Source organism: Phyllostomus hastatus, unplaced genomic scaffold, assembly GCF_019186645.2.
Source record: "Phyllostomus hastatus isolate PE091 unplaced genomic scaffold, TTU_PhHast_1.1 phas_scaffold_345, whole genome shotgun sequence".
NCBI classification, from domain to species: domain Eukaryota; kingdom Metazoa; phylum Chordata; class Mammalia; order Chiroptera; family Phyllostomidae; genus Phyllostomus; species Phyllostomus hastatus.
Window position 1 is genome coordinate 30,730,204 of NW_025334024.1, and position 12,953 is coordinate 30,743,156.

Here is a 12,953-nt window from a genome sequence, read left to right on the forward strand (position 1 = left end):
GGCTTCCCCCTTGAGCTGACCTCTCCCTAAGCCTTGTATCCTGGCTGTGGTCCTGCCGCTTCCAATACCATCAGGGCCTCACCCATCGGATCAAGAACTAAAACAGGTGTAGTAAGTACCCAGAAGTTCCCCTGGTCCCCCGCCGGTCATTGTCCCCCAGCCAGAGGTAGTTCTGATCACTGTCACCACAGTTTTGCCTTTTATGAAACTTCAATGAAATGGAAGCTCACAGTTATATGCTTTTGTGCCAGGCTTCTTGCTCAGCATGATGTCTGTGAGATCCATTCACACTGCTGCCCGTGTCTGTGGGGTTTCCTTTTCATTTTTGTGTCCTATGCCATTGAGCAAATATACCACATCTGTTTCCCCGTTATACCAGTGGATGAGCGCGCCGGCCAGGGTATGGAACATCTGGAACGCTCACTCTGTGCTTGTGGGAGGGTAAACCGCTGCCACCACTGAGGAAAACTCTGTCCCGCTCTCATTGTCACAACTGTCACGTACTGAGCACTGACTGTGTGTCAGGCCCTGGACTCAGTGCTTCATCCGCATCATCTCACTGAGTCCTCCCCGCCACCCTGGGAGGTAGACGGTTGCCCTTGGGAAATGGGACAGTTACGTGATTAATGTTATGGGATTATTGTGACATTTCGCTGAGATAGCATTTGGAAGGATTTAGCCCAAAGCTGCCCTTTGGGAATCCTGGTTTATGGCACCTGTTATCTTTGTTACCAACGGGCGCAGGGCTGGGAGCTCAGGAACCTGGGTTCTGTGGCTGCCTAAGCCAACCTGAGCAAGTCACCTTGGCAACCTTGACCTCAGAGTCCCTGAACAGAGTCAATGGTCAGCAGTGGCCTCGTGGTGGAGGTGGTGCAAATTACACTCTTCAGCAAGACCCCAACTCTAACTTCACGAAGACCACGTAGACAAAATAAAGAAGAAAAAGAAACAAGCCCTGGCTTGTGCAGCTCAGTGGATCAAGCGCTGGCCTGCGAACCAGAAGGTCACTAGTTCAATCCCCAGTCAGGGCACATGGCTGGATTATGGGCCAGATCCCCAGTGGGGGCGTGGGAGAGGCAACCACACATCGATGTTTCTCTTCCTTTCTCTTTTCCTTCCCTCTCTCTAAAAATAAGTAAATAAATCTTTAAAAAAAATAAACAATAAAAAAATAAGATCATGGGGGGATGGGGGGGCACAGGAGTGAGAGTGTGTCAGGAAGGGCCTCGGGAGTGTTCAGGAGCCTCTGCTGAAACTTCTAGAAGATGAGTGCCGAAGGTACTTTCAAGCTTCGGTTGCTCTCGACCTGTCTCTCTCACTAGCCATAAGCTCCTCCAAAGTTGAGCCCGTGTGATTTTCAAGCCCGCGTTCACAAATAGGATTTAAGTGCCTCCCTTCCTCCAGGCACTGTGCCAAGACCTGAGAGATACCTCAGGGAGCAAGACAGAGGAGGGAGGGACAGGGACAGCAAACAAGGCAACAACCCGGGAGCAAGGAACGCAGGGCAGCAAGGGCGGTGAAGGAGCCAGCAGGGCGGTGAGCTGAGAGAACTCTCGGGAAGAGGGGTGCTCCACAGTGAAGGGCTGCTGAGACCTTGACATTCTCAGGAAGGAAGGGAGCCCAGCGCGGCCAGAACAGGTGACAACAAGCTCTATGGCTCTGAGCTGAGAAAGGACATAGGGTGACTGGTGCTGTGAGGGGCGGGCGTTGAAGGGGAGGGTGCTGAAGGGGAGGCCCGAGAGGGGCCGAGTGCCAGTTCCTGTGGAGTCCTGGAGGCTCTCTAAGGCTGATGGGAAATTCGCAATGCTTTTGGCTGGAGAGGGCCACTCGGAACCCCAGGTTAGCGAGGCCTTCTGATGCTCGAGAGTTGGTGGATAGTGGCACACGTGGAAGGTGCTGGACCATGAGTCCTATGAATGAATGAATGCATGCACACATGCATGCATGGATGGGTGGATGTGTGTCCAGGAACAACGGTTCCACAGGGGGCCCCAGACCCAAAAGCCTACTGGAGGTCCTGGTTAGAGGCCTAGCGACCTGGCACTGTGACCTTGGGCACATCCCCGCCCCAACTCAGGGCCCGGAACCCTGCGTCTCGGGGGCGGGGAGGACGTGCAAGGAGGGACAGTGCGTGCGCAGGGCAGGCGGATTAACTGCAGATCCTTCAGATCAGCCCCAGGGCGAAACCATAGCCCCACCTGGTCGGACTGCTGCCTGGCCCGAATCCTTGTCGCCCACCGTGTTTACATTCCCCCAGGGCCGGCCACGCGGCTTTTAGCCGCGTCTGCCCGGCGCGGCCCCGCCCTCCGCGGCGCGCGCCAGCCTGCCTCCCGCGCCCAGCCCCGCGCAGGCCCTGTCACTAGGCCCCGCCCCTCCGGCGCGCAGGCCCTGTCATTTAGCTCCGCCTGTCTTACTGGCCCCGCCCCCGACGCGCAGACGCCGCCACTTAGCCCCGCCCCACCCGCTCCGGCTCCGCCCCCAACCCCGCCCCCGAGGTGGCCCCGCCCCCAGCGGTCCGGCTTCTCGGCCAGTCCGCGCGGCCGAGGGCGGTGCTGAACACCGCGCCGGGCAGTCCGGGCGCTCCGCGGGGCGGGGCCGAGGGTGGCGGGAGGGTGCGGGGGCGGGCCGGGGGCCGGTTCCGCGCGCTGAGATTTTTAAATGTCCCGCTCTTCGCCGGGCGCAGGAGCAGCCGGCTCGACCGCCAGCACGGTGTAGGGGGCAGGCGCGGATCCCGCCACCGCCGCGCGCTCGCCGCCGCCGCCGCCCGGCTCCCGGCCTCCCGCTCTCCCCTCCGCCCTCCTGCCTCCGGCCTCCGCGCGTGCTGCCTGCCTGTCGCGACCCGGCTTCGGGTGAGGCCCCGCGCGGCTGCGAACGGCGCGGCGGGCGAGGACTCCCGGGTCCGGCCAGCCCGGGTGGGGTGGGGTGGGGGTGGGGCGAGGCCGGGTCGCTGGGTCCCCGGGGGCGTCAGCGTGGGGTGCCCGGGCAGGGTGTCTCAGAGGGGAGCAGGGGAGGTGTTGAGGGGGAGACTGAGGCAGCCCGGGCCCCGAGGGCGTGGATGGGCTGGCAGAGCTTTCGGAGGGCGTCGGGCCCCCCCCACCCCCGGGTTCGGACCCGGTATCGCGGGCTGTTGGCGGCGCCGTGGGTGACAAGCCACCCCGGGCCCATCGGCCATTTTCCCGACCGGGCCGGGAGGCTCCCGCCGCTGCCGCGCGGGAGGGGGAGGGGTGTTCGGGGAGGGCCGGCAGGCCCGGGTCCCTTCCGCGGATCGTGCTCACCCCATGGCCCGCTTCGTGTCCCCCAGGCCTCAGGTCTGACCCCGCGCCCCACGCCATGCCGAGGGAGAGAAGGGAGAGGTGAGTGGCCTGGCCCCTGCGGGGAAGGGAGTGTGTGCGGCGGTGGGGGAGGGGTGGCCCGCACCCGGGGCCGCTCGCCCTCACCTCTGTGCCACCCTGGCTGTGCAGGGATGCCAAGGAGCCTGACGGCATGAAGGAGGAGAGCGGCGCCGATGTCTCTGCTCACTCCAGGAAGAGGAAGGCGAATGTGGCCGTTGTGAGTACAAAGGAGACAGGTGGGGGCGCATGGGCCCCCCATCCCACCTGGGTACCCGCTGGGGCTCTGCCCAGGTAGTTAGTTATCCGCGGGGTGGGGGTGGGGGGCCTGCGCGTTTGTGGAAAGTCTGTTCACAACCTAACTGGCTTTCTCTCTCTTCTCTCCGTGTGTCTCGCCTGTGGGCTGCCCGGCGCTGGGGACTGTCGGATGTCAGTTTTTGCAGGACCCAGACGAGGAAATTGACAAAATCGACAAGTCCGCCAGAAGCGAGAGCGGCGGTCAGGTGGGCTCCCTTGCTGGCTGGGCCTGAGTGGGGGCCGCCTGCCCCCAGGTCGGTGGGGTCTTGTCCTGTCTGGCCACTTGCGGAAGGCTTTTTCCCTGTGGCCCCCGCCGTGTGGCTGAGCACCGCGCCTGTCCGGGGGCTCGGGCCTCCGCCCGCGCCTGGTGTTGGAATGTGTGCCCGTGTCCGGGGGAACGGGAGTGCACGGGAAGTAACTGGGCCCTTCCCTTCTGCCCCTGAGGACACTGAGCCTCAGGGGAGAGACTCAGGGGAGAGACTCAGTGTCCTGGGGCAGAGTCTCGCCTCCAGCTTCCTCTCTGGGCTGCCGAACTGGGGGTGGGGGGGCAGACACATGGTTCTCTGGGTGACTAGGATGAGGGGGGCTTGTGTGGGTCCATGGACGGCTCCCCCCACTCACTCACATCTGGGCGTTCACCTCACGGAGGTTAAGGCCCTCCCTTAGGGCCTTGAGATCAGGTTTTAAACTTGCACCTCGCTTCTGGGAGCTCTTCCAGCCCACCCAGCCGTGGCCTATGGGGGTCGCTGCCTGCGGCGCCCCAGCCTCAGCCCGAGTGCCAGCGGGCCGTGCTGTGTGACGGCGACATGTGTGTCCTCGTACACCTTTTTGTTGGCTAGCCCAGGTCTCCCGCCCTCCTTCATGGGCTTCCCGCCCCCCTCCCCGCGTGCCCCCGATAGCATTACGATATCAGAGGTTGGTGGCAGAAAGGCTCGTATTATCTCCTTACCGCCAGAGAGGGCTGCAGACTGCAGTTACGGCTGCGGCGGGGCGGCTGCCTGTCTGCAGGCAGGTGGACGTGAGCGGGGTCGGTGTCTGAGCCCGGGGCCGTGAGCAGCAGCCATGGGCCACGTCGTGTGCGGTCACACGGGAGGGCCTGGCAATGAGCATTTCTGGGCCGGTGCCACGGACGGCGAGCAGGGGTGGGTGACTTCCTTCTCTAGTCAAGAAGAAATATTTCACGCGAGAACAGGAAATAAGGCGGCGCATCCCAAGGTCTTTCCTTTCTGGTCTTTTCCTCCCCTTACGGCCAGTCGTCAAACCAAGCAGGCTGACTTTTGCAGGTCTCTCTACTTCGTGAAATTCAAGTTCGGTGGTTTTCTCAGCTGTGCTTGCATGGAGTTTGCAATGGAGGACGAGGCAAGGGTGGCGTCCACACTGACTTCTTGTGTTTGGAGGAGTGTCTGTTTTGAAGGATCACTGGGGCGGTGGCCCTGTCCCCCACTGCGGAGAATTGAGACGCGTGACGTGTGAACGGCCATGTTACTCCCCCGGGAGGCCTTGTCTGGCCCCCCCGAGATCACGGGTGACATGTTTGTGTGCGTTCGGTGGGGCAGGTAGCCAGGATGTCACTGGCGCTTTGTGGAGCGATTGGAGTCTGGCTCTTTCTTCTCTGTGTCGACTCATGAAGCTGGGATTCGGGGGGTGACACGGAGCCCTTTTGCCCGTTAATTACACAGAATTGCGTGTTACCCGAGCTGGGCCCAGCACAGCGGCCGCCACGCCGACCTCTGTGCAGGTGTCCACCGAGGCCTCAGGGGGCACGGACTTCACCTGAGGTCCATTTGGCAGGTCCCCGTTGTCCTGCGGGGTGCACCTTTCTTACAGAAGCGGCAGCCTGGACTTCCGTTAGTCCTCAGAAGGCCCCTTGTGTGAGGTGGTTCTGTTGCCGACTCTAAGGGGCGCGGGGAGCCGGGTCGTCAGCAACAGGCAGGATCGGGCTCCTGCCACCCTCCCGCGTCTCCCTGAAGCCAGGCCGGTCACCCTGCTCCGAAACAGTGCGTGTGCCGAAGTCACAGGGCCGTGTCTACACACTGCCCCTGAACGGGCTGGCTCTGGGGGCCACTGCTTGTCGCCCGGGTTTCCCGAGCGGCAGGTCGGAACCGGTGCCGGTGCCCGTCCCGAGGTCTGCTCTCGGCTCTCCCCTGCCGCTCGGCTGCCAGGATTGGCTCCCCCGCTCCTGCCTTCAAACCAGAGCCCTTCCCGGAGAGCAGCTAACCCCCGTGTGAGTGGAGGAAGGAGACCAGCAGGGGCAGAGGGGGCCACCCGCCCTCCGGCAGGGCCGGTGAGGGCTGCCTGGGTTGCCTGCGTGCCCTGCACCCGGAGCCACAGCCGCCCCGTCTGGCTCTGCTCTCCTCGGGCCCCCGAGGCCGCTGGGGAGCTGGGCCGGGCAGACCAGCAGCCCCCACCCCATGCTCCCTCGTCATCGGCTCGGGTGTCCTGGCCTTCTCCAGCCGACAAAGTGACCTCGCGGCGGTGGGCTCCCGCGCGAGCAGGCTGTCACCTTCCCCGCCGGCAGCAGAAGCGCCGTCTCATCGTTTCCAGAATCAGCGTGTGGGACAACGGGCCGGCGGTCACAGGGAGGGGAGACGTTCCAGCGTCAGTTACAGGCTGTGGGTAGAGTAGGACGGTGAGCCGCGGCTGGAAGAAGAAAGTCTCCTAAGTGGCAAAGGGACTGAGGCATTTTCCAGACACTGCAAACTGAGTGGGGTTGGGTACCCCGGATCTTGACAGGAAAAGCCCCGTCCGGGTTCTCGGTGGCGTGTGTTCGATCACTCGTCGGTTGGTCCTGCCAACTCTCTGGCCTGTGGCTTCGGGGCGGGAGCCCAGGGTCTCGGGATCAAGGCCCAGCTGTCCCCACAGACGTCCATGTCACCGGTGCCTGTGGCTCCACGGGGTCCCCACTGGGCAGAGACTCTTCCTGTCCAGTTCTGAGCGGGGGGGAAACGGAAGGTCCCTGTCCCGTCGCATGTTTGGCTGGGCCTGCAGCCCAAGGGAGAGGTCACATCGATGTGACCTGCGCTCAGAGCAGAAGCAATCGTGGGTGGGGATTCACACTTTCGATCTTCTGTTCTCGTGAGTGGGGTGTGCTTACATGAGCACTTCTGTCGGGGATGCTGCCTTCCGCTTCTGAGAAGTTGTTAAACTTTATTTATGTTTTAAATGTTTTATTTCTTTGTAGAGAGAGGGGAAGGGAGAAAGAGAAGGACAGAAACATCCATGTGTGGGTGCCTCTCGCACGCCCCCTATTGGGGACCCGGCCCACAACCCAGGCCTGCGCCCTGACCGGGAATCGAACCGGCGACCCTTTAGTTTGCAAGCTGGCGCTCAGTCCATGAGCCACACCAGCCAGGGCTAAGAAACTTCTGTAGCTGGGCTGTACTTGTGAAAATACAAATCGGGACTGGGCCGTCCCCCAGCGGGCTACAGTTGTGCCTGGCCTCTCGCCGAGCTGCCCGCGGAGCCGTGCTCAGGTGTTGGTGGCAGCGCGAGAACCGTTCGCACCGGGCAGCGTCTCGCCGCCCCTGCACCCCGGGGCCGCCCCTGCCTCGTGGGGAATGACGGCCAGAGGTGGAATGCGTCCGCCCTCGGCGTTCCCTCAGACGCTGACTCACTGGCCGACGCTGGGGCTCCGGCGGCAGTGGAATGAGAGCTCGGGGTCCTTCCCGGGGCTCTTCCTCGTCCGCGCGTCCCCGCCCCAGGTCGGCCAGGACACCCGCCTCTGCCTGGGGGTGGCTCTCCAGGGCGGAGACACGCCTTGGATTACTGGCTCTCCTGCAAACCACTGCACGGGAAAGTAGCTGGTTTCCATCAACACTGAAAAACGTGTTTTCCCTTTCCAGCCTTGGGACGGCCGCGCAGCCTCCGAGAACCCGTGCTCCCTGATCCCCACGCCAGACAAAGACGAGGACGAGCTGGGGTTCCCCAGCTCTGCGCACAAGACCCCCATCGCCAGGCCGGCCCGAGCCACGCCCCTGCCCATGCTGAAGTGAGTGCCCGCCCCTGGCCCTCGCCCCGCCTGTCGGTGCCGTGGGCACACGCTGACCCCGGTCCCTTGCTTTGCTGCCGGGCGGTGTCTCCTGCAGCTGGGCGAACCGCGAGGAGGTCTGGAAGATCATGCTGAACAAGGAGAAGACGTACCTGCGGGACACGCACTTTCTGCAGCGGCACCCGCTCCTGCAGCCGAGGATGCGGGCGATTCTGCTGGACTGGCTGATGGAGGTGAGCGGGTCTCCCCGGCGGCAGCTGGCAGCACGGCCCCTTCTCGAGCCGTGCGCTGCTCCCGTCTCTGTGGGGCTGGCCGTGTCCGCACAGGCCGAGCCTCGGGAGCTACCGCCACCCTACCACGCTCTCACTTCTTCCTCGTTCGCGTGCATGCTTCCTTGAAAGGATTTCTGAAGTCTCCTTACCCCCTGGATGTTTTTAAGCTGGCGTCTATTTTTTCCCTGTACAGTGTTGCAGCTTTTCTGCCTGTGGGATCAAGGAGGGAAGGGGGGGGAGATTAGGCAGTGGGAGGGAGCAAAGTGCGGATGGGATCACAGGAGGGTTAAGATCGTGTGCTCTCTGGAGGATTGAGACCCCCGCCCCACCTTCAGGGATATCACTTCTGGCATCTCAGAGGTGTGTTAACCCAGATACACAGAAGCAACAGAACTAGCTTAGAGCCTTTCGCTGCAGAAGTGACGAGCCAGGGGCGTGGCCGCCCACCCTGACCTGCCTGGTCAGGAACCGATGACCATATCCCCTGGGAGGTTCCCCTCCATCAGCCCCTGGCCACCCACAGTTCCCCCTGGGGTCCTAAATCAGCCTGACGGCCGCGTCGGTACCCAAGCTTTGGGTCGGAGCGTGCGGTCTCGGCGCTGGGAAGGCTCCTTCCTAGGAGTCTCAGTCTTGTCATCGTCCTGTTGGCCATGGGGGAGGGGGCCACTCGGTGACCATGGGACCTGAGGCCAAGTTTCCCCGACACGGAAGGAAGGGCAGGGCCTCCCTGGTGACAGCCCTGGTGGCCCCTGCCCTGTGACCCGTCACGGCCGGAGTCCCGCCTTCCACCTTGTTTCTGCCCTGCGGTCTAGTGCGAGGGGCGTCTGAGCCTTGTCATCAGGGTCTCCGTCGTGGCACAGATAGTCTTTTTCAGTGAGGTGTGGGCGCTGGTGTTTGGTCCTTGTTGACTGAACTGCTTGTAGATGTGTCTGGTGGGGCGCAGGCCACCGCTGTTTCATAGTCACCTCCATCGTTTTATTTCCTTAAAGATCTTGTTTGCTTACTTACAGAGAGGGGAAGGGAGGGAGAAAGACACCGAGGTGTGGGAGATACAGTGATTGGTTGCCTCTCACGTGCCCCCAGCCCGGGACCTGCCCCACAACCCAGGCGTGTGCCCCGATGGGGAGTCAGACCGGCGACCCTTCAGGTTGTAGGCCGGTGCTCGGTCCACTGAGCCGCACCAGCCAGGGCGGCGACGTTTTCTGGCAGCATTTGTCTTGCATGATTTGTGTGGGTTACAAATAGTGTATATCGGGTGTCACCCTCATTCTCCCCGGGGGCCACATCAGCTCGCTGTGGCCTTCCAAGGGCCGAGTGTGACTGTAGGACTGTGTGACTGTAACTACTCCTTAACTGGGGGCCAGGAGCTCGGCGCTGCCGCCTCGCCTCGGTGCCGTACAGCCGCGGGGGGCGTGGGGACGGCGGCGCTGAGACGACCGTCAGGAGGGGGACCTGCACGGGCAGCACCGTCGTGTGTGCTGACGGCGACTGTGGCAGTGGGCCCTCGCGGTCCAGACCCGCCCGGTCAGGGGTCCGCCGCCCTCGGGCGGTTGGCGGGGCGTCCGGTGCTGGTTCACCAGTTGTCTCTGGGCGCTCTTCTACCTGGGAGCCCGGGGAGGCGCAGGTCGCCTGTGTGGGTCCCTGTGACGGCCCGGCCGCGGGGGAGGCAGGGTTCGGATGCGTTGCAGCCTCCGATGGAGGCACGCTTGGGCCTTCCCACCTCGCTCCCGATGCCGCCCCGCTGCGAGCAGACGGGTCGTGCTGTCCCCGAGCCACGAGGAGACTCACAGGGGCAGCGCTCCGGGAAGCTCCTGGGTTTCCGCGCCAGGCTGCACCGCAGGCTGTGAACGGGGCGGCGGGGGGGGGTCGCCCCTCACCCCACGCAGGGCGAGCCCTTTCCCCCCCGGGTCCCTCGAGCGGCCGACCTGAGACGTGCCCGGCGTGTCGGCAGGTGTGCGAGGTCTACAAGCTGCACAGGGAGACGTTCTACCTGGCGCAGGACTTCTTTGACCGCTACATGGCCACGCAGCACGACATCGTGAAGACGCTGCTGCAGCTCATCGGCATCTCGTCCTTGTTCATCGCCGCCAAGCTCGAGGTGCGTGGCCGCCGGCCGCTCCCCGGGCCCCGCCGGGCGGGGGTGGGGGGGGTGGGGGGTGCGGTCCGCTCTTTGTCTCCGGGGCCCACCCCACGCTGTTCTCGCTGGAGAGGGAAGAGCAGGAGTGTGTGAAGTGCTGAGGTCATTGCGGGGACCTGGAGCAGGAGTGTTGAACCCGGGCCTGCGCGGGCTGAAATGCCGGCGTGGCGGGAAGGGTGGGCGGCCCAGCTTTCAGAGGTGGTCTTTGAAAGATGAACGTTTCAGAGGCGTTCCCGGGGAAGTGGAAGTGCGAGCAAGCGATGGGAGAGGGCGGCTGTTCCGTTCTGTCTGTTTCACGCCGGGGCAGCTGCGGGGCTCCTCCCATCAGCAGCGCACCCCAGGTTCAAGGGGGCGGGCAGTGGGGATGGGCTTTCCCTAGCGCTTTCTTCCCCTCCTTCCTCGCAGGAGATCTACCCTCCCAAGCTGCACCAGTTCGCGTACGTCACGGACGGGGCCTGCTCGGGGGACGACATCCTCACCATGGAGCTGATCATCATGAAGGTGGGCCACGGGGCCGGGGTCCCCGGGCCCGGGCCGCGTTTCGGAGGATGGAGGGGAGCGGAGACGTCTCTGCTTTCCCCACGACGGCGTCTTCCTTGTGTCCTGCAGGCTCTTAAGTGGCATTTAAGCCCCCTGACCATCGTGTCCTGGCTGAACGTGTACATGCAGGTGGCCTACCTGAACGACCTGTACGAGGTGCTCCTGCCGCAGTACCCCCAGCAGGTCTTCGTCCAGATCGTGGAGGTCGGTGCCGCGCTCGGGGGCGCCTGCCCCCCCCCCGAGGCTCGGCCCGGGTGGTGCGGGCTGGCCGCTCAGCGCCCTGGTTTTCCCTGCAGCTTTTGGACCTCTGCGTCCTGGATGTCGGCTGCTTAGAGTTTTCCTACGGCGTCCTGGCCGCCTCCGCGCTGTACCATTTCTCCTCGTGCGAGCTGATGCAGAAGGTCTCCGGTAGGTCTGCGTCCTGGGGCGTCCTGGGGCGTCCTGGGGCGAGGCCGGGGGGGCGGGGCCGGCCGGGGCGGAGCCTGCCATGCGCGTCCCCTGCAGGGTTCCAGTGGAGCGACGTGGAGAAGTGCGTCAAGTGGATGGTGCCCTTCGCCATGGTCATCAAGGAGACGGGCAGCTCCAAGCTGAAGCAGTTCCGGGGCGTTCCCGCCGAAGACGCCCACAACATCCAGACGCATCTGGGCAGCTTGGACCTGCTGGTCAGTCTCGTCCCCGCACACCCCCGAGTCAGGCCCCGCCCCCTCCCGCTGCTCCAGGAAGGAGAGCTGTGCTCAGTACTCGCGCCTCCGCGTGGTGTGTGGCCCGGCGCAGACGTCTAGATTGTTCTGTGCTATTTCCCCCTCTCCCCCCGCAGAGCAGAGCACACGGTGATCTGTGCCCAAAGGACATTCTTCCTCCTCACACTCCTCACTCTGCTTCTCGCCCACAGGACAAAGCCCAGGCGAAGAAGTCCATGTTGTCTGAACAAAATCGGGTTTCTCCTCTCCCGTCCGGGCTCCTCACCCCGCCGCCGAGCGGCAAGAAGCAGAGCGGCGACCAGGACGCAGCGTGACACTCCAGCCTCCTCACCAAAGACAGTCGTGCCCAGCCGCCCGCGCCCGTGCCCGCGGGCCTGCGCCCGGCGCCGCCTCGGCCGCCCGGACTCCCCGGGAGAGCGTCCGCTCCCGAAGCACAGGTGCTCCGCGAATGGCGCGGGGCGGGGAGAGGCGTCCTCACGGCCGCTCACGTTCCTCTCCTGAGCGGGGCAAGGGCCCCGGCTGCCTCCAGATGCTGCTACGGAGGGCGCCGCTCGGCCCGACGGACACTGAGGCCGGGAGCCGAGGGCGCGCGGAGCTGCCGCCTCCCCGCGGGTGTGCTGGGTGCCCTGGGTGCTGGTGCTGTGCGGGGTCGGTGCGGGCGCTGGGACACGGCCAGCGCGCTGGGCCCGCCCTCCGCGTTATCAGTTGACAATGTACAACGCTTTCTATGAACTGTCGTTTCCGAGTGCTGCTACGTCTGTCTGTTTTTAATAAAGGTGACACTGTCTCTGAGACAGCCGGTTCCACGAGCCACGCCTGGTCACTCCAGTCAGCGGTCACTCGGTGGCCCGATCCTGGCGTGAACTGCCCGCTTCCCGAGGCCCACGCTTCCCTGCGAGCGCGTTTCACAGGAAACTCGGGGGACGCCCAGGGTGCTGCCTCACTGCTTCGGGGCCCAGGGCTGGGCGGGGGGCACCCGTCCGGCCCCTCTCCCAGGGGTCCGCAGGGGCCTCCTCCCACCCTCAAGTTCGGTGGGGAGGACTCCACATGGTGGCCGGCGACCACCGTGACAGAGGAAATGCCGAGTGGGGTGCGCGCAGCCCAGGGCCGGGGTGCGGGACAGGCTCCGACCCCGGCCCCCGACTGGCTCCCAGAGGGCGGCACCATCCCTCGGAGACCTGGGGTGCACGGTTCACGCTGTGCGTGTGTGACACACTCGGCGCGGAGGCCGCGCCCAGGCTCGCGTCCCTGCGCCTCCCCGTGAGCGCCTCGGCGTGCGCACGGGTTCGCCAGAGGGAGGGTGAAGGAGCAAATAAACGTATTTTCGACTCGGTGTTTTATCTCATTTCTGTAAAAAATCCTCTGGCGTCCCAAGAAAAACCACCATCTTGTGTGTGTGTCATAATTACACGGAGTGGGCGAGGGAGCTCACTTCTCCACACCGTGATGTTCTGGCTCCGGCGAGTTCCATCCAGCGCGGCTTCCTGGTCAGAATGCGCCCTGCGTGTCCGGGTGACGCCGCGCCCGCTGATTGCACGCCTGCCCGGCGACAGCCCCCACGCAGACAGCGGCTCTCGCCCTAAAATGGAGCAAGTTGTTAATGGCGGTCACTCGCAAGTGACTTGCAAGAAATCCTGAAAGTGGCTCACATTAGGCATTTTCTGTGCAAAAGACACATTCCCACTTCCG

At 64.1% G+C, this 12,953-nt stretch overlaps 1 protein-coding gene across 2 annotated transcripts; it reads left to right on the plus strand.

Annotated features, from left to right (window-relative positions):
* Positions 1-1,528: 1,528 nt before the first annotated feature.
* On the plus strand, positions 1,529-12,503 carry CCNE1 (cyclin E1). 2 transcript variants are annotated; one of them, XM_045818703.1, is made up of 13 exons: positions 1,529-1,638; positions 2,684-2,849; positions 3,302-3,353; positions 3,462-3,549; positions 3,764-3,832; positions 7,469-7,614; positions 7,712-7,847; positions 9,838-9,984; positions 10,429-10,524; positions 10,633-10,767; positions 10,860-10,971; positions 11,068-11,225; positions 11,456-12,503. In XM_045818703.1, the coding sequence occupies exons 3-13, from the start codon at positions 3,331-3,333 to the stop codon at positions 11,576-11,578; spliced, it is 1,233 nt and encodes a 410-aa protein (XP_045674659.1). In that variant the 5' UTR covers positions 1,529-1,638; positions 2,684-2,849; positions 3,302-3,330; the 3' UTR covers positions 11,579-12,503. The 2 variants fall into 2 exon arrangements, with proteins under 2 accessions (XP_045674659.1, XP_045674658.1); XM_045818702.1 differs by lacking the exon at positions 1,529-1,638 and having other exon boundaries at positions 2,632-2,849.
* Positions 12,504-12,953: the final 450 nt, after the last annotated feature.

What these genes read in the sequence shown, in the direction of transcription:
- CCNE1 (XM_045818703.1), top strand. Translation starts at nt 3,331, where the DNA reads ATGCCGAGGGAGAGAAGGGAGAG. An exon ending in TGCTGGACTGGCTGATGGAG is followed by an intron (nt 7,848 to 9,837) that starts GTGAGCGGGTCT and finishes GCGTGTCGGCAG; the next exon opens with GTGTGCGAGGTCTACAAGCT. An exon ending in GCTGATGCAGAAGGTCTCCG is followed by an intron (nt 10,972 to 11,067) that starts GTAGGTCTGCGT and finishes CGTCCCCTGCAG; the next exon opens with GGTTCCAGTGGAGCGACGTG.